At 39.7% G+C, this 18619-nt stretch overlaps 2 protein-coding genes across 4 annotated transcripts in view; both read left to right on the top strand.

The window, feature by feature from the left end:
• LOC123961427 (zona pellucida sperm-binding protein 3-like) overlaps positions 1 to 18619 on the top strand; it is a gene marked incomplete in the record, with an annotated part of 791580 nt that overhangs the window by 437912 nt on the left and 335049 nt on the right.
• The window catches only part of wwox (WW domain containing oxidoreductase), a 138522-nt gene continuing 123834 nt past the window's right edge, over positions 3932 to 18619 (top strand). For all 3 annotated transcript variants that reach the window (XM_046036837.1, XM_046036838.1, XM_046036839.1), the window contains exons 1-5: positions 3932 to 4230; positions 5086 to 5150; positions 5442 to 5499; positions 5598 to 5767; positions 14271 to 14377. In XM_046036837.1, the coding sequence (XP_045892793.1) occupies positions 4124 to 4230; positions 5086 to 5150; positions 5442 to 5499; positions 5598 to 5767; positions 14271 to 14377 (507 nt within the window). In that variant the 5' untranslated portion in view covers positions 3932 to 4123. The remainder of the gene's footprint in view (positions 4231 to 5085; positions 5151 to 5441; positions 5500 to 5597; positions 5768 to 14270; positions 14378 to 18619) is intronic.

Below are 18619 nucleotides of genomic sequence, written 5' to 3'. Positions count from 1 at the left end.
AAAAGCAACAAATTATGAATATCTTACTTAGGTAAAAATACTACAATATATACCTAATATCAAAATAAAAGTAATGATTAAGCAATGGAATGACCTCTGATAGTGTTACATTGTATAATATCTGATCATTATATCATTATGATTACTGATTCTAATGTTAAAGCTGGTGGAGGTGGAGCTAATTTGAAAGTAACTTTTAGACTATATTAAATCTATAACAATGCATCATATTTTATAAGATCATGATATGTTTTGTACTAAGGTAAAATCTTAATCTGCAAAGTAACTACTAACCTGATAAAAGTTTATTGGAGTAAAAAGTAAAATATTTGTCTCTGAAATGTTGTGGAGTAGAAGTATAAAGTAACAACTGTAACTATATACAGTACTTGAGTAAATACATGCAACACTTAGTAGCCTACTTAGTCATTTTAACACATTCCACACCTGGTTGCTTTAAGCAATATGCAACATTTCGTTACCATTACAGAGCATCTCCCATTGAGTGTGAGAGTTCATCTGTGATCTTGGAAATGGCATTTTTACAAAAATAAATCTCATATGAGCAAAGTCTGTTGATCCAGTTAAATGCAGTCCGGTGAAGCAGTTAAAAGCACAGGAAAAAAGCTAGAAGGTCGACCATGAGTCAAGATTATTTTGTCAAACAACATCTTCCATGTATCTCACACACAGGAACGCTGTGAAAAAGCTCCCCGTCGGACCCCGTCTAGCAGAATGTTGTCAGGAGAGCACTGAGCTGATGGAGTGATGCATCAGGTCTCACAACTTCTGATTGCTGACATTTTATGTGCAAACACATCCACCCCCCTGGAGTAGATCATTGTTTGGGTAGAGAGCTACCAGTAAAACCTTATCAGTGTCAATAAGTCATTTTGATTTTTTAAGAACTTGAGATAAGAAAGATTGTTCATGGCCCACATGAAGTTTTATGGGACTAACCATCCTACTTCCATCTCTTGTCCCACATCCTACCTATCATGTTATCAAAAGGTCTCCCTTATTCAATAAGATGTGTCTGTAAACATCAAGACATTGGAGACTCGCCCCAGTGAGCAGCCAGAGCCATCACTCACCTTTCCTTTCATGTGTCCCGTATTGCCATTGCAATGGTTGTCTACTCAAGCTTCAAAAGTCTAGCTTAATGTGTGAGAGAGTTCAGTTCTACATCCAGGCCCAGTTTTTTTCCAGTTAATCACATCATCTTTGCACTGAAATATCATACATTCTTGTGACATCTTGGGTCATCCAGATAACAGAAGATTCTCATGCTTTAGTGCATCAGCAACTTGACCGCTGCTCCACATTGTTGGGGAGGTAGTGATTAGCCATGGGATGCTAATATGTCATTCTCTGAAAGGCAAACTGGAGCTGGAAGACCTCTCAGAATCCGTTTGCAAAAAGCAAAATGAAAGTAAGCATCTTTGCAGTTGGTAATACTAAACGAGTTGCATGGTTGAACGTCAGCAGACTCTTTAAAGTCAGCATACACAACATCATGCTATGTCTCGTATTTCAAGTGTCCTGGAAAGCCATGAAATAGCCAGAATAGTGACTCTACTCCTGCTGTCCTTCACAGTAATAACAGAAACGGCTCACTTAAAGCCATAGCTGAATCGCTACACCAGCAAACAGGAGTGGCACAAGTGGAACTCAAGAAAGTAGCCTAGTGTGCAGAGAAGCTACTCTCCGAGTACATAACAATGCTGCCACTCTTGGTCATTTGTGAGGGGGCAGCAAGCTATAAAGCGGAGACTGGATAAAGCTTCTTTGTATTTGCTTATGTGGCCCTCACTCCTGCAACTTTCTACTTTACAACCACACTAAACTTCAAAAAGGATTTAGATTTGTATGTTATATATCAGCTGCCCTGGCTATCACTTTCTTTGTCTAGGTGTTATTAATAGAAGGTACAACGTAATTGGTTTATCAGGCTGATTAAAAATAGTGAAACAAATTCAGGTCAATTCAATGCAAAATACTTTATTTTCTCTACAGGGGTAATTTAAGGTAAGCTTTTGCAAAGACACAGACTAACTATTTACTCATACACACAGTCTTAAGATACAAAATAAATGTTTATAGAAACATAACAATGACTTAAAATGCCATTTCACATAATAGGGAAAGCACATGTGTTTTCTTTTAACATGGAGTCTTTGTCCCATGAAATGAAAGCCATCATTATTTGGATTCATTATTTACATTGTGCCCCCCAACCGTGACATTTCAAAATGTTCTCTATGAAGAAGGCCTATGAAAACACCGTCTGAATACAGATTGTCACAGTTTTAGTGCATAGAAAAGATACAGACCAGTGGCTAATGGGGAAGTTAATTATCTTCCCCTTCTTTCTACTCTCCTCAGTTGCATGAGTGTTATACTGGTAGTCAGTTTCCAGAAACAGAATCAGAATCAATGATATGTAAACGTACAAGGAAAGTGACTTCTATCTCACATTGCTGTCAATGTACATAAACAGAACAAGCATAAACAAACAGGACAACAAGAAAAACAAAAAACAGACACAAACTACGGTGTACAGTACAAACAACCATAAACAAAACAACAATTGTAGAGAGCAAGAGAATAGCGCAGTGAAAGACAGTGCAAAGGATGCTGGAATAAATAAACATTTGTGTGCAGGTATTATGTAAAAGAGGTAGGTGGATATAATAAATACAGTATATACTGCTACTCCACTGCTACAATGATGAATCACCACTAAGTAGTAAATGGTGGATGTTAGAGTCAGAGTTGCCAGGTTATTGCACAGGGATTGTTCCTGACAGTGTATGTCTGGAGTTATTTGTTGATCAGAGTGAAGGCCTGTAGGAAGAAACAGTTCCTGTGTCTGTTTGTTTTGGCTACAGTGCTCTGTAGCGCCTGCCAGAGGAGAGACGCTGGAACAGGTTGTGTCAGGAGTGTGATGGGTCTGCCGTGATGTTTCCTGACTCTGGACATGCAAGTCCATAAGTCCTAAATGGAGGGCTGGTTGGCACAGGGATGAGAGCCAACTGGATGCATTAGTGTGCTATTTATATATTACAATTAACAATTTCAAATGATTTATCATTCTTTTTTTTTCACAGGAGCCCCCTTCCCTAATAATTGTGCAGCCATCATCTGGAAACATTGACTTAGCAGACAGGCAGGACACCTGCAACAGGTGCAAGGGAACACCTGTGTGTGACAGATGTGGAAATTAAACTGAATTAAATGACTTGTAACTCCCCATTTAATTAGGCTATGTTTTGAGTTAAAATATTTTATTAGGAATAAATAGATAAAGTAGATCAAATATGCAGTAATGTAACTTTTTTCAATAACCTAAGGAAGGTTAGAGTCAAGGGCAACTGGACGTGTTTGAAGATAGGCTACTTGAAAAAAATAAAAACAAAACAAAACAAAACAAAACAAAAACATAGGCTACTTGAAGAAGTTTCACCTCTCATCCAAGGGGCTTCCTCAGTTCTTTTTCAGTCAGTCATAGGAAAGTTGAAGCTCATTTTTTGTGTGAAAAAATATTTTGTCTCTCTTACTTTTTATTTTTATTTTTTAGGCCTAAACGTGAGCCATTTAGAGGGAGTATTTATCCTGTTCATTGGTTTTTATTTGGTTTGAGCAAAGGTGACTTGCAAATGTTTTAGTCAAACTTTACTTTTTCTGCAGTGTATATAGTAAGCTAACTCAAGGCAGGTCCAATGGTCCAGTTTGAAAAGAAATGTTAAAACAATAAAACACTTTTCATCAGTCATGTGTCAAATAAGCCTACAGCAGCTGACTAATAAAGCCTATTCCCTGTAGCAGAAATGTTATAAATACACAAAAACACACAGTTTAAAATAATTCCAAAAATGCGCAAACAATGATTGTTTTTGTCCTATTTCGATTTGAAACTTTAAATATTCAAACAAGACCCTGGCTTTTGCGTTTTTTTTGCCTCAAACTCCCAAAAGCCAATTCGGCAGTCGTCACCGTGTTGTTGCGGAAGTGCCGGTGGACAGTAATTCTCTACTCTGACAGTTGCATTCCTTCTTCAGAGCAGATTATCCTAACTGGTTTTGTGCTGTAGCGCCATCGTTTACGTGAATAAACTTGAGTCATGGCAGCCCTTAAATACGCAGGTTTGGACGATACAGATAGTGACGATGAGTTACCGCCCGGATGGGAAGAGAGATCTACGAAAGATGGTTGGGTCTACTATGCAAAGTAAGTGGTACACAGCTTGATAGCTATACTATACTATACTATATACTTTAAATCAGGTCTGGTATCTGAATTGGTAGCGTGAATTATAAAACCCACGGAGCTCAAGTTACGGTAGGTTTTGTGCGAACTGGTGCTAGAAATATATTTAATATGAAATATCTTGACAAGGCTGTGACTGTGGGATCGCGAGTCGTACTACAGTATTATGCAGTAGCTGCAGTACTGGAGGTTGGGAAATGAGATGCATAACTTCATGACAGATTTACTCTCTGAAATATAACCCCCCCCCCCCATCAGGGCTGCACTAGGCGGTTCGTGGTGACGTTGGAAGGAGACACAACCTGTAGTCATTTACTTAGAAAACGTAAAATTTAGCAATTGGAGAACTAAGAGCGCCAACATAGTGCATGGTAGCCTACAATGCTTAACATTTCATCTCTCTCAATACATCATGTCTTCATTGATATGTTAGACAAGTTTGTTTGCATGCCATGGGCTTATGTGATGTCTAATATTGGTTGTTTTGTGTGCCAGCTCTATTTGTTACCTTTTATGAATATGTGCATGTGTCACGTGTCCATGTGCCTATGTTGAATCTGCTGTTGCTGTGATTGTGTGTGCCTTTTCTGTAATAGCATTAATTAGTTATTTAATTCCATATACTAAATGTAAGTGATTTTGTCTGCCTTTTATAAATGTGTAACATCAACTGACCAAGAGACTGCAGATGAAAATGAGCCCTTTGGCTACATCTGGGACATTACCATCACACTGATTCTGGTCAGTGTGGGCTGCCTCCAGTATATATAGATTAATATTTTTTTCCAATCTTCTTTTGTCTCTGTGTACCAACAGCCATGATGAGATGAAGACACAGTGGGAGCACCCCAAGACAGGAAAGAAAAAACGTTGTGCTGGAGGTTTGTCTTACATGTATTTTATATCTGCTTGAGGGTCACTCACATATGGAGCAGCATGTTAAAATTGGCTTTGTATGCTCTCAAATGTAACCTTACTTCTGCAACTGCCTGCTTTTACAGTTGGCTTGTTAAATGCATTGTTTCTTGTTTTCAGGAACTTTGTGAAAGTGTTAGTAAATGTTGAATCATTTAAAAATGTTATAATATAACTGTCACCTATGGCAGTGTTATTCAGTTTGCTGCTATGCATTCAGGCTCTTAAAGAAAAATTATGTCTGTCATTTCCCACAGATTTACCGTATGGCTGGGAGAAAGAAACCGATGAAAAAGGACAGATCATTTATGTTGAGTACGTAGATTGATGATTCTACCTCTGCTTGCTTAACAAATGAAACAAATGAATTTAATTTGGTCTCACAGGACATGTTTTTTCTTTGTCATTTTCAGTCACATTAACAAGCGGACCACATATTTTGACCCGCGACAGGCTTTTACAGTAGAGGATGTGGTGGTGAAGCCAAAACGGTATGATGGAAATACTGCCGCTCTAGAGATCTTGCAGGGTCAGGACCTCTCTGACAAAGTTGTCCTCATTACTGGAGGCAACTGTGGCATTGGTGAGTTTCATAAAATCCTAATCTGTTTTACCAATTTAATAATTTGTTATAGCTATGATAAAATCATCAGGATGCTGTAAAGTGTATTTCCATAATTATACCATTAGGTGGCGATATGGTATTACACTGTAGAAGGGTGGTTGACAAGTCTGCGCTATGTGCAAGTCCCCATCTCTCCAAAACCAGGCATTCATCAACATTAGCCTCCAAAATGATACACTTAGACTCAACAAATCACTCCTTAATACCGAACATGATTGTATTGAAGTTCATTAGCTGGGCTGAATTGGATGTCATTGTTAACTGTAATGAATGGTGTCCATTTGTACCCAGCAAATGCATGGTTCACTATATAATGGTCTGGAAACTAATGTATTTCCTCTTTCCTTTAGTTTAAATTGGCACAAGTAGTGGCCATTTGTTCAGACTTGCTGCTTTGTTTGGGATAGATAATGCCAGCATGAGGGAAATCAAATAAACATAAAATCATTAATTGTCTTTATATTCAAATTCTTTGCCCAGGGAAAATCGCAGCAGTGTAATTACTGTGTGTGTATTACAAGATGCTGCAAAGCAGCACTGTAGTAAATAGATTTACAGCAGCCTGGGGACCTTTACTGAACAAAGAAGCTTGTGAACTTAAATGCCTTCCTGACCTTGATGTTCTTCCATCTATCTGTCTCTTATCTATAAACATGTTCAAGTCTATATCATATAGAGATAATACAAATCAGAATGTTGAAATGAGAAGTTCTTGTATGATGTCTGATTTCAAATTGTTGCACTGTAAACAGTTCAAAGTATTAATATTAACATACAGCATTCAAACACAAATATACAATATGTTCCTTTTACCAGTGGTCATTTTTGGTGTTTTAACAACATATACCAGACATTAACTCATTTAAGTCTTTGATCAGCAAACTAGAAATTAGACAAATAAGTCACAATCATAGCACAACCGTGTAACAGATAAACAGTCAGTTATTGTTTAAACTCAGGATACATAAAAATAAGAAAACTATCCAACAGAACGTAAAAAGTAGGGTTACTAATAAGCAAAACAAAAGTGTACCATTGCTAATAACAAAAATATCATTGCCAAACATAGGAACACAGAAGAATCAAGCCGGACCCTCGTGGTTGAGATGGCTGCTTGAGAGGTTAAAAGTGCATAAACCCTACATTTAAACTGGAAGTCATTCAGTTTTATTGACTTGCAATCGGATAACTGCAGCCATTCCTTCTTGCTTGAAGTTGTGTAAGAGATGTATCATCTTCCAGCAGAATAATGACCCATAACATGTAGCAAATCAAAGTGCCTGTTTGAATATTAAAATAAATTGCATCTCTGCCGGTCACTAGAACTCCATCATTATCTTAAAGAACTTTTGAAAAGGGAAAATGTCAAAGCACACTGTTAACATCACAAGACACTCTCTGAGAAACTCTAAAAGAAAACCATTTGGCCCTTTGATTAAAGGTGGTGAGCAAGAGAAAATTGCAAATTGTTTTCACCACAAGAGGGCACAGGAGGTCCGTGATGCTGTTGTGGTTTTAAAACGTTATCATATTAACTGCTTCATATGAGCCTGCATCTGCCTTAATAAAAAAAAATATATAATGAAAAGATAATCCACATTTAGATTTGTTGCTATGTATTTAGTAAATTAATTTTTTTTTCAAAAAAAGCTGCTTTTCTTGAAAGAATGCATCAAATAGCTACAACACACTTTTTTATGGTGTGTGAATGCTTAATAAACCCATATTAACATAACCTTTGTTTTACTCTAACACATATAAAATATGCAGCACCCGTAATTAACTGTATTCTAATAGTAATTGCTACTACTCATGTGCTCCTTTGACATTCCACTACTGAAATGTGGTTATGCCAATTGGTTGGACCCACTTAGCATTTTAATAGCATCAATAGTGTTTTAATCCAAGTGTCAAGGCTATTTCCATTTTCTTCAGTGCTTATTTCCTCCACAGGAATGTGACATTTTTATTAGTATTGGTGGAATATTATTTAATTAGCAAATTTACATTTCAGCTCTTTAATTTAGTTCTTAATTCACATGAACATGAAAAGCACATATATGAGTTTATTTATGCATGAAATGTCATAGTCTCTGGTTTTGTGACCAGCCTCGAAGCCCCTTCGTAAAAGTGCTGGGAGGCAAGACAGTAATGCGATTTGTCTTGCCGATGTGATCATGCGCTCAGTTCACAACATTAGTCTTCCTCTCTCTGCTTTCTTTTGTAAATTAAAAACAAGTACCAACCTGAATGGTGTTTTTAATTGTGATAATGGAAACGAATGATCGCAGTTTGTTTTCCCTCGATTTCTGCGCCTCTCCGTCTCTCTACCTTCTCTTTAAAGGTTTTCTTACTCTTATAGACCTGTGGTTGTACACCTGTATCTCTGCATTGATTCCTAAGCGGCTTTGACCCAGGCCTGAGCCTCCTATCCATCCCCATTACACACTCCTGCTCTGGCTCTAATTCCCCTCCTATCAACTAACTCTCAGGCTATTTACTGGCCAGGGGTCCATGGAACAGTTGTCCTTAAAGGGCCATTGTCGTGATAGGTTTGGCACCCACTAGGTTTAGAGTGAAAACACTTTCTTTCTTAATAAATAATGAGTGCACGACATTGTTTTTAAAGATTCAAATCTCCAAATTTTCTTATTTATTTTTCCATACTCATCTTTAAGCCTTTTCCTTAAAATATTTTTTTTTCTCTTGAGGCAAGACTATATTTGCATTGTGCTCTCCTAGCACATGCAGTCATGTGTAACTACATATGTGTCACCCTACCTGGGGAGCAGCATCCGTCTCTCAGGCTCTTACAGCAGTTGCCATGTTGTCAGCATGACGTACGTTGAGTAACGGTCAGAAATAACATATTGACCCTTTGTCTCACTCAAATAAAGCATTTAGAAGGCAAAACTATCCTCCATTTGCTATTTTAATGTCAGTATAGTCTGATGGATGAAAGAAAACCTGTGTTAAAGGGTGTTATCACTTTTAATAGTTGTTTTTCTATTTCTAGACAAACACTTACAGAAAGCCATAACTGTTTTTATTTTTGTGTTCTCACAACTTATAATATTCTACATTAGCAGTCCTTTTCTGTCAACATGTTCAGAATTTGATCTGAACTTTTCTGGCCCTTCTGTACAGCAGGATGTTGTAGAGCAATACCTGCAGTTGCAAAGCTCTACTCAATCTAAATGCATGCACTACATCCCACATGGTATTGCTGTTTAGGTGCAGGGTCAATGCTGGAATAAGAAGCAGAAAAAGACTCAGGTGGTCCAGATAGGGAATAGCAAGGATTTGGAATTGAGCGCTTAATAATGTTTCAGTCTCTCTATGCATCGTCTCTACAGTGTTTTAGGACTTTGAATGTTATTCTTATTCATGAAAAACTAACATTGTTCTATGTTTTTGTTGATCCCAGTGTTGTGTTGGGAGGATTAAGTGTCAGGCCGTTGCTCTCCTCTCTCTGGATGGAGAGATCCCTAAGCATATTCAGTGAGTCGCAGAGCTGGGGGAGCCTCTGTGCGCAGATTAAACCCATAGCCTAGCTTTGTGGCTGATCATTAGATTGAGGCAGATTTGTTAAGCATAACTGCCATTAAATTGGCTGCAAAGCTCTGGTATTTACTGCACTACTGTTTATGAATAAGGACCCCCTTAAAGACCCGCGCAGCGATGCGTTAAACCCGAGCCTCGGTAAGGAGGGAAATGCATTATTCATAGTAGGAGGAATTAGATGGATAAAAAGATGTTCCTGGTGAGGGTGGCATGCGGTGCCTGTGTCTCAGTGTGTGTGTCTCTGAGCATCTCTGAGTGGCTGCGTGTGGTTTAGATGACATCCAGACTGCATCTGTGTTTATATTCGGAAGAAGATAGTATTTTGTGTGCGTGTCCACTGGGGGAGCGGCCGGCCTGTGTCCTGCGCTGTCTCCTCTGTGTCAGCTTGTGAAGTGAGCCACTGAGGAAATCGAAGGAGAGTTTTATTTATTTATTTATTTTCAACGGGCTTTTCATGTCCGCTCTGATGAATGTGTTTATTGGCTACGTAATGAGAACCAGTTATGGTTGGTTAGTCAAATTATTTAACTTTATTAACCTTGGATGAAATTTGCTATGCAGACCCAAACTGGTGTAACATGCAAGGAGTATTATGCTGGAGGCCAGAAGGGTTCAATAATGATTACAGCTCTAATATAATAGAGCTGAAATGGTTAGAGAGTGGATGGAATACATATATGTGCTTAAAGGCTGTAGGTAAAATAAAATGAAAGGGTACTGGGTTATTGTGTGTAGTCAAGTAGTTTATAGACCTATCGAGTTTACAGTCTGCAGATGATGAGGGGATGAAAGTTACATGATGGGGGAGGATTTCTCATGACAGTGATGAAAACAGGGCCAGCGCTCACTCAGGAGGTATGTGTGCATGAGCAGGGGTCTGGGGTCTGTTTATCTTTGTGCATGTGTGTTTATCAAGTTTACTGGCCTGTGTGTGTGTGTGTGTGTGTGTGTGTGTGTGTGTGTGTGTGTGTGTAGGGGGGGGGGGGGGGGGGGGGGGCTACTAGATAGGGCTGCATGGATGGTGAGACAGCACTGGGGTTGGAGTGGGGGTGTATGAAGGAGGCAGAACAGGGACAGGGAGGGGTAATAGAACCACTCTAGTGCTCTCGTCTGGAACAGCTCAACCTTGGGCTGTAATTACTAACCATACATCCCACTTTTGGGGTGACATCTCCCTCCTCTTGGACTAATGGAGGGGAATTAGAGGGGATCTTAAAAGTCAGAAAGAGTAGGGGGTTGTGCCGTTCCTTGACTTCTTGGGACAAGAAATACACAGCAGCAGCAGGAACAAGTACACTCATCACCGAGAGAGTCAGGAGTTAGGCTGTGTCCAATTGTCACCCATTCACTTCTTTCTATATACAGTAGAAGACCCTCAGTAGTGAACTGTAAAAAAAAATATCTTGGACACATATGAATCATCATCATTTTGCATCATCAATGAGAGGTGTCGAGTTGCACAACTGTATAAATCAGCATCTATAAAATGTGGGTTTGTTAGCAGAAAGTAGTGATAATACAAAGAAAAATAGGAGGGGAGCCATCAAATGCATTTAATATGCTAAAAATATGGACAAATACAGTTTCTCAGTGGCATGAAAAAATGGATCACATTCTCAATATTCTTCATCAGTAGCGGAAACATCCCTTTGTTGTTTTGTGTTTATAATTTTATGTTATGACAAATTGGCATCACTTCCTGCTTTTAAAAAAAATATTTCTAGAGACAGTCAGCACTGGCCTCTTGATACATGAGGCAGAGAGCCAAGTTTGAAAAGTGTTGCAATGCAGAGCTGCCGATCAAGGCCTTTTTTTCTGCACATATTTATTCAAATGTTCTCTCTTTTCTGCGTTTGACAGCGATTTTACATTAATCACTGCCCCATTTGGGAAGCCTAAGGTACATGCCATGGACACTACTTTTTTTAGTTCCCTTGTGGGAATGTTTGAGGGCACTTTATAATACATACATTTCAAATAAAATTGTTGACAGTAAATATAGAACACTAAAAGGTAAGATAGGGAGATGTTTCGGGCAAGGCCCTAAAGGTAGTGAGATATGATCTTAGGGTAACGTTTAGGGAGTAACTGTGCAGTTGCATCATTTCACCTCATGGAGGGGGATGCAGCTTGCTTGTGAGCTAATAAATTACAAATTTATAAACACCAAACTAACAAAGTTTGGTGTTTATAAATCAGGTTTGTTGCACCAAATGAAACTAGTCAGAGATCCACAGACATAAACAGTGCAATTACCAGTTACAATTACTATATCACATTTATTCATAGCTTCAGAAATATAACACACAACATACTTTTATGTTGTGTGTTACAGTTGAAAATGCCATGTAATTCATTTGGGTGGGGTGATATGTAGTCTGTTCAGGATCTGTGTTGCTCTTGTGTTTTTTCAAAAGGGGATTGTGGGAACGCGACATGTTTACCCACAGGTCTTGTAATGATCTGAATTGACTTCTGTTTGCCCAATTGTACTGCAGAGCTTATTTTAGTTAAATGCCTCTTTGGATGCAGATCAAGAGCGAGAAGGAGCAGGCAGCTCCGGTTGCCAAATAAACACGTTTACTGACGAGGCTGGTAATGATCTCATTACATTGAGCCAATACACCTGTGTACGAGGGAGATCCAGAGAGGGGCGGCGGGCCAGGGAGGACAAACAAAGCGTGAAATCACTAAATCACACTCATTATTGGGGGATATCAGTAGGGCCAGGATCCTAATGTACCATGAAGAGCATTCACTGCTTAATGGACATTTTACAAAATTTTTTGTGCATTTTATACATTACAGTAAAACAAATTTTCAACAATAGCTGAGCCATTTACTGTATTTCTATTACATTGTGAATGACTGTACAAGCACACAATCATCTGCTTTAACTGGGCTGAACTGTGTTATCTTCATCTCCCAGCTTTTTCAAAATGTTCAGACCATGCACAGATTCTTCCTCTCATACTGTTTTTACCATGTTGTTGTTCAGTTTGACTAAAGAACCTGAAAGATCATTACAGCCCAGCATAATATTCGGGCTTTGTGTGTTGTAAAACAGCTTATGGCGTTTGTCGATCCAGCGGAGCAAAAGAAACCCCTGTCTGACCCCTTGTCATGTTCCACCCTCCGCGTACAATGCTGGAACAGGCTCTCTTTGTTGTACACCTGACCAGGAACTCATTTCAGTGCGGCCCCCTCTACCGGCAACATGGGTGAGAGGGTGGGGAGTCTCTGTTACAGCAACACCACTCTCGTTATTTCACAATTAATGTCAAGTCCTTGTTATTTGTCATTGGAAATACATGGCTTCGGTGCTGCTGCTGTTGTTGCTGCCATATTCTAATTTGTTCTCCATTATGGAAAACACTAGTGTCGATTAATTTCACTTTCATGGTTTGTACACACAACAAGTGAGTGTGAGGTGTTGTTGTTTACCAGCAGGCTGAAACAAAAGCTTTTCTTTTACAAATTTAGATTTTAATTTTTAATGTAACCTAATACAAGACATATCCTTAGCATTCCAGAGGTTTACTCCTATTATTTGAACTATTAGTGTTTAGATGAAATTATAGTGAAAATGCAGACATTTTGGAATTTTATGACATTTTTTTCCTAAAGCCTGCTGCTCCACCTGCAAATTCAAAGCACATATGGACTGCAGGAGTCACACTGCTCATCTTTTCTGTTATGTTATTTTTATTTTCATTTCCATTTCATGTGAGCGAAATGATCTCCGCTCACAGACACAGTCCCCTCCATTACACCTAATAAGGTGTCATATAATTTAATTCCATGCTTCACTTGACAGAGAGGGCTTCCAATCCGACTCCAATTTTGACTTTTAATAGATATTAGTCCTTAACACTCTCCTCGCAATTAGGCCTCCCCGTTTTGCTCTTAATGAAAATCAGATTAAGACATATAATCTAATTACAGTTCATATTAATCCAACCTCTGATACACTCGGCCTGCTGCTCTGCCTCTCAGATCCCCTTTGCCGCAATCACTTATTGTGTTAATTTGTCAATCAGGACAGTATGTGTGTGTGTGTGTCTGACTGGTTTTTATTTACTGCAGAGGTGGGATGGAAAAATGTGACACTGTTAAACTTTTTCATGACACTTTGAAGGATAGTAAATGTCCAAGGAAATAAAAATACAGTAAAGGGGGGGGGGTAATCTCATAAATTAATTGAACCTATGAGTTGAAATGACCCATTTAGACTTGTAATTTAGAAATGAACTTCTCTCCCTCTATCTTCAGTTTTGTCAGTTTTATCGTGACTACATGATTTGGATGGAGCCATGAAGTAGTCTTGGACTGATAAATTCTGTGTTTATCTGCGGACCTCGTTTCATGGGAAAAACGTCCTTATCAGGGGCCCCTTTGATGTGTTGAAATATCACACCAGGGTTCAGTTTAAATGTCTTGTCTGTTCGATTGTTCATTTGACTCCCTCTATTATGAGCCATGTTTTCATAATTACTGCCATCACTGTATAATTACCAACATAATTAACAATCAACCTCCCTTCCTCTAACCCAGTATGAGCAACGATACCTTCATGAGAGCTGGCGGTCGGATCCAAAACTTTATCTAAGAGGAGAGGAAAAAGTCTTGAACCACAATAATTCAATCAGTTTCATCACTTCAGAGAGAAATGATTAACTCCCTCTACTAGACCACTGTGTTACTCAATGAAAGAAATTATATGGAAAATTGATAGGCATTTCAACTTGCACCCCCAATCCTCACAATCACCACCCCATTAGAGTCAACCCCTGAGAATCAAAGTTATCTTCAGAAAAAAACTAATCTTTAAAGCATTGCTTGCGTTCATTCTTTTTTTCTCTTCGTGTCTTTGTCTGTCTCCCTGATCCTGTCTCAGGCTTTGAGACAGCCAAGTCTTTTGCTCTTCATGGTGCCCATGTGATCCTGGCGTGCCGAAACCTGTCCCGGGCCAGCAAGGCAGTTAGCCTCATACAGCAGGAGTGGGTAAGTGACAGTCGAAACTTCAAGAACCGCTCAATTTTGCTCGAAACTCTTTTGAAAGCTGTGTTTCCTAAACCTCTCCTTGTCATGCATGTTTTAAATCTCTCCCTACTCCAACACAGCTGATTCAAATGATCAGCTTGTTATGAAATCCTGAAGCTACTTGATAAAAAGCTGATCATTTAAATCCCGATGAAAAGACCAAAACCAACAGTGAGTTGGTCCTAGTGACAAATATTACCTGTGTAGCCAAAGCCTGAAATACACTAGCTTATTTCTTTGTACTTAAGTATACTCTGTATAAACAAGAACTATATTTGTCTGGCTGTCCTGGAGGAAGGATCCATCTTCTTCTTGAGGTTACTCGCTTTTTCGTCCTCCGTTAAGGTTTTTCTTTTTCTAAAGACCCTCCATTAGTTTTTTCCGTAACCAAATCAAAGATTTAAGTGTTGTATGTTGTTCAGATAGCAAAGATCTCTGAGATTCACTTGACTTCTTCAAAATGTAAGTTACATTAATTCAAACGTCAGTAATAAATTATCCAAATGTCTATATAATGAACATATTAAAATCTCCCTTGTTAAAGACTACCCTTTTTCAAAATAAAAAAAAGTTGAAGTATTCATGTTTAGATTCTCACAGACTACCTACCTGCATGCTTCCCAGGAAAGGTAGAAAAACTTCTGTGTGGGGGTGTCTGCATGAAGCACGAGGGACAGAGAGAGAGAGAGAGACAGAGAGAGAGGGAGACAGAGAGAAAGTGAGTGAGGGCATCTGATAATTACCTGAGATTATTGCTCTAATATCGCTGCGCTTGTGACGTGTCCCCAGATTTACGAGTGTGGGAAAATAAACAAGTGAAATGTGGGTGCTGGAGCAGAAAGAATAAGCCATTAGCACTGGGTTGATTACAGAGCGCAGGACTTGAAGAAGAAGGAGAGTGAGTGCTCAGTGCAGATATGGAGAGAAAGAGAGAGAAGCTGAGAGGGAGGGAAAACGAAGGTGAGCGAGAGAGGGAGACAAACGCCTATGAGTGAGAGTAGATCTGCAGTGTTTAAACTCACCCCCAAGTCTCTAATTGAAGTATGCCCCTGGGGCTGTCAGTGCTGCTCCACAGTGTGAAATCCAGTGTACAAATCTATTAATGTAGCTGCTTTGTCTAAATGAGTGAGGAAAAGCTCTGATCCAAGCACCAGATTCTGCAGTCAAATTGATTTTCAGGCTTTACACCTGCCTCCAAATTATCCAAGATGTTGTTAAATGTTTGTGAATTAAGACATTGTAGCTGCTTAAAATTAAATGATTGGTGACCTCTGCAGTGTAAATGATAATCTTCCATTGTTGTAGTGCATTGGCATGTGGAATGTGCAGGTTGTCAGCAAATTCAATGATTGAGTTAACAGAATTCTGTATAGTTCAAATAGAGCATGAGTTGTGAATTAGCATTCCCTAAGCTCACTCCATATTTCCTTCTTAAGGAATCCCCCGTTATAGGCTAATGAATAAAAGTCACAATATCAGAATAAATCTTTGCTGCAAATTCTCCCCTCTGGCGACATTATTAATAGATTCAGGAGAAGAATAGAGAGGAGGATTAATCTTTAAGATGATGGATGGACTCTGCTCGCCTTCCCATGCTCCTGCGTTAAGGTCATTTTGATAAGAGGGTATATTTTGGGGTCCTCTGTACAAAAGGTCATCATATCTACTTCCAGGTCCCTCTCAGAGTTCCGCTCTGGCTGCCAGGAGTGGAACTGCTGTCCCGATTGCACGGGACCTCTGACCTTTAACTACCTGCTTACTATTGCTCTGAACTCTGTCTTTCTCTAACTCTCTCTGTGTGTCTCTGGCTGTGTGGGCCAGTGTTGCTGTTCAGAGGTGAGAGTGATGGCTCGGCCGCAGCGCAGTGCCGGGTTCTGACAGTGGGTATAATAGTGGGGTCACCTCTGGATAATGGGCAGGTCAGAACAGCCACTGGCAGTTAGGAAGAGCAGGGTCAGAGGGCTTATCCTTCTCAGCCAATCATACTGAGCTCTGCCAGGAACGGCTACAGTAGAAAGAGAACAATATACTTTACAGAAGATTCCTGAAACAAAAATAAATCTGTCCTGTACTTCCACTTAATCTTCAGTTAATATGAGTACAAGTATTTGTTTCTATATTTAACTGTTCACACATTCATGTTGACATTATGGAGCTTGTTTGGCACTGTAGAGATCGTATTACCTGTTTGTGTTTTTGCTGCCTTTTTTTTAATGATGAAATTAGTTTCTTGCTGTGTTTATGCTACACACTGTTTTCATGATGGGACTTTAGCTGCATCCCCACCGCAGGCCTAATCTGAGCAGAATGTGTTGTTTTCTCTTCCTGTATTCGAGCTGTGAGGTGAATCCCCTCCAGCAGGCTCATTAGGGGAGTTTAGAGTGGCGGAGAGGGGATAAACATTTACCTTATGATTGTGTTTTACAATAAGCCTGATGCTGGTTGCCTTTATTGGGTTCAAAGGGGGCTGTTTTTACAGGCTGTGATGAAGCCACAGTAAAACCAGGAGGGGATTAAGCGGCAGATGGGTGCTGGGAGGGATGGGAATAAAAGATGGTAAAAGATTTGCACTTAAAAGAGACAGAGGCAGATAGATTTGGGAAGGCAAAATCTTTGATTCATGTACACTAACAAATGTAATTTTGCGGATTGTAATACATTTTGCATCTTATTATTGTCGTATAACTCTACTGTGCAAATATTTCAGCTCTGCAGCTCTTGGCCTCTGCCTTAAGAGGACTTAACTTAGCTGTTTTCCCACAGCCCCTAAACTATCTATCTCCTATTCCGCTCACAGTACATGCAGGTTAAGTTGCTGGTTAACAACCAAAGTGTTGCCTGCATGCCAGAGATTTATTTTTCCTGATTGCCTTTAAAATTCTGCTTATCTTTGACTCCAATGTCTCCCTCAGAGAGCAGTAATGGACTCCCCTGAGATACAGCCCACTGCTTGGTGGGCCAACCAAGGCCCTTGGCCCCTGAGTAGAATACAATACACATACGGCCATACATGGTCTTATTTAGTAATTTCTTCCCTTTTTTTTAAATCCAAAATGCTTATTTCCCCCACTGCCCCTTTGTACAACACATGCTAATGAGATGCTTTGTAAGGCCGTTAATTAGCGAGCTAGTCACTGATTGCTGTGCTTGTTTTTGTTGTGTGTGTGGTGGGGGGGTATTAATATGGCTGTGTGCCGCTGAGGAGAGTTCTGTCAGGGTCTGCTCTGGAACCAATTAGGCTAAAGCTCAGTGTCCACTGAGGCTGCTGGGAGAAAAAAAGCCTGCTGTTTGCAATGTCAAACAGCAACATTAACACAGGCCAGAGAGGCAGAGAGAGACAAGCAGACTGAGAGGCGATAAGAGACAGACAGACAGACAGACAGACAGACAGACAGACAGACAGAAATACTGTCATAACCTCTGCCACAAACCTCTACCTTCACCATTTTGTCAGATTGCAGCTATATATATATATATATATATATATATATATAGAGAGAGAGAGAGAGAGAGAGACACACACACAATACATCCTCTTTTGCTGGTTTTCATGTTCTCATGCTGTAGGATAAGGTAACATCAGAATCAATGAGCCACAGTGTTCCTCCATAGTGTCTGCTATTTCAGGTGAAATGACTGGATTTTTATAAAGCAAAGGTGGAAAAGGTCTTGATTGACAGATTTAAAGAAGACCTTCCCTCCTCTCCTTGATGTCATACATACACTTGTGTTCCCCTACCTTCAGAATACACAATCTTCACACTGGCCTTTCACTGCTCATGTCCCGTGTTTGTCCGTCATTGATGACAGGCATATGAGATGGCACAGTTCTGGATGAGTCCCATATAGAAAACTACTGTCTTGCATGACTGTGTTCATTAGGACAAATGCATGCATTCAGACCTCTGAATCACACTTGTTTGCATAGGAAAAGTGGTGTACGTGTATGTGTGTGGACGCATTTGTGCCTGCGTTTGCCCGGTGCATAACCTCTTGTGTCAGTCTGACAGGCCCTGTGCCCCGCTGGCCAGCATGCCATGCCACGCTCCTCCTGCTGAGGCCAACAGGAAGTGACACATGTGAAATGCTGACCTGGTCGTTTGAACCCCCCTCCAGGGCCTCAGGATGCTGCTCTTTTTATTCACTCTTCCTTCTCTCCCTGGCTCTTTCTTCTTTTTTTTTTCATCTTTCAGAAAGGCCCTC

This window comes from Micropterus dolomieu, linkage group LG22, assembly GCF_021292245.1.
Source record: "Micropterus dolomieu isolate WLL.071019.BEF.003 ecotype Adirondacks linkage group LG22, ASM2129224v1, whole genome shotgun sequence".
Classification (NCBI taxonomy): Eukaryota; Metazoa; Chordata; class Actinopteri; order Centrarchiformes; family Centrarchidae; genus Micropterus; species Micropterus dolomieu.
The sequence above is the reverse complement of the archived record's forward strand: the minus strand, read 5'-3'. Positions and strand labels throughout refer to the sequence as shown.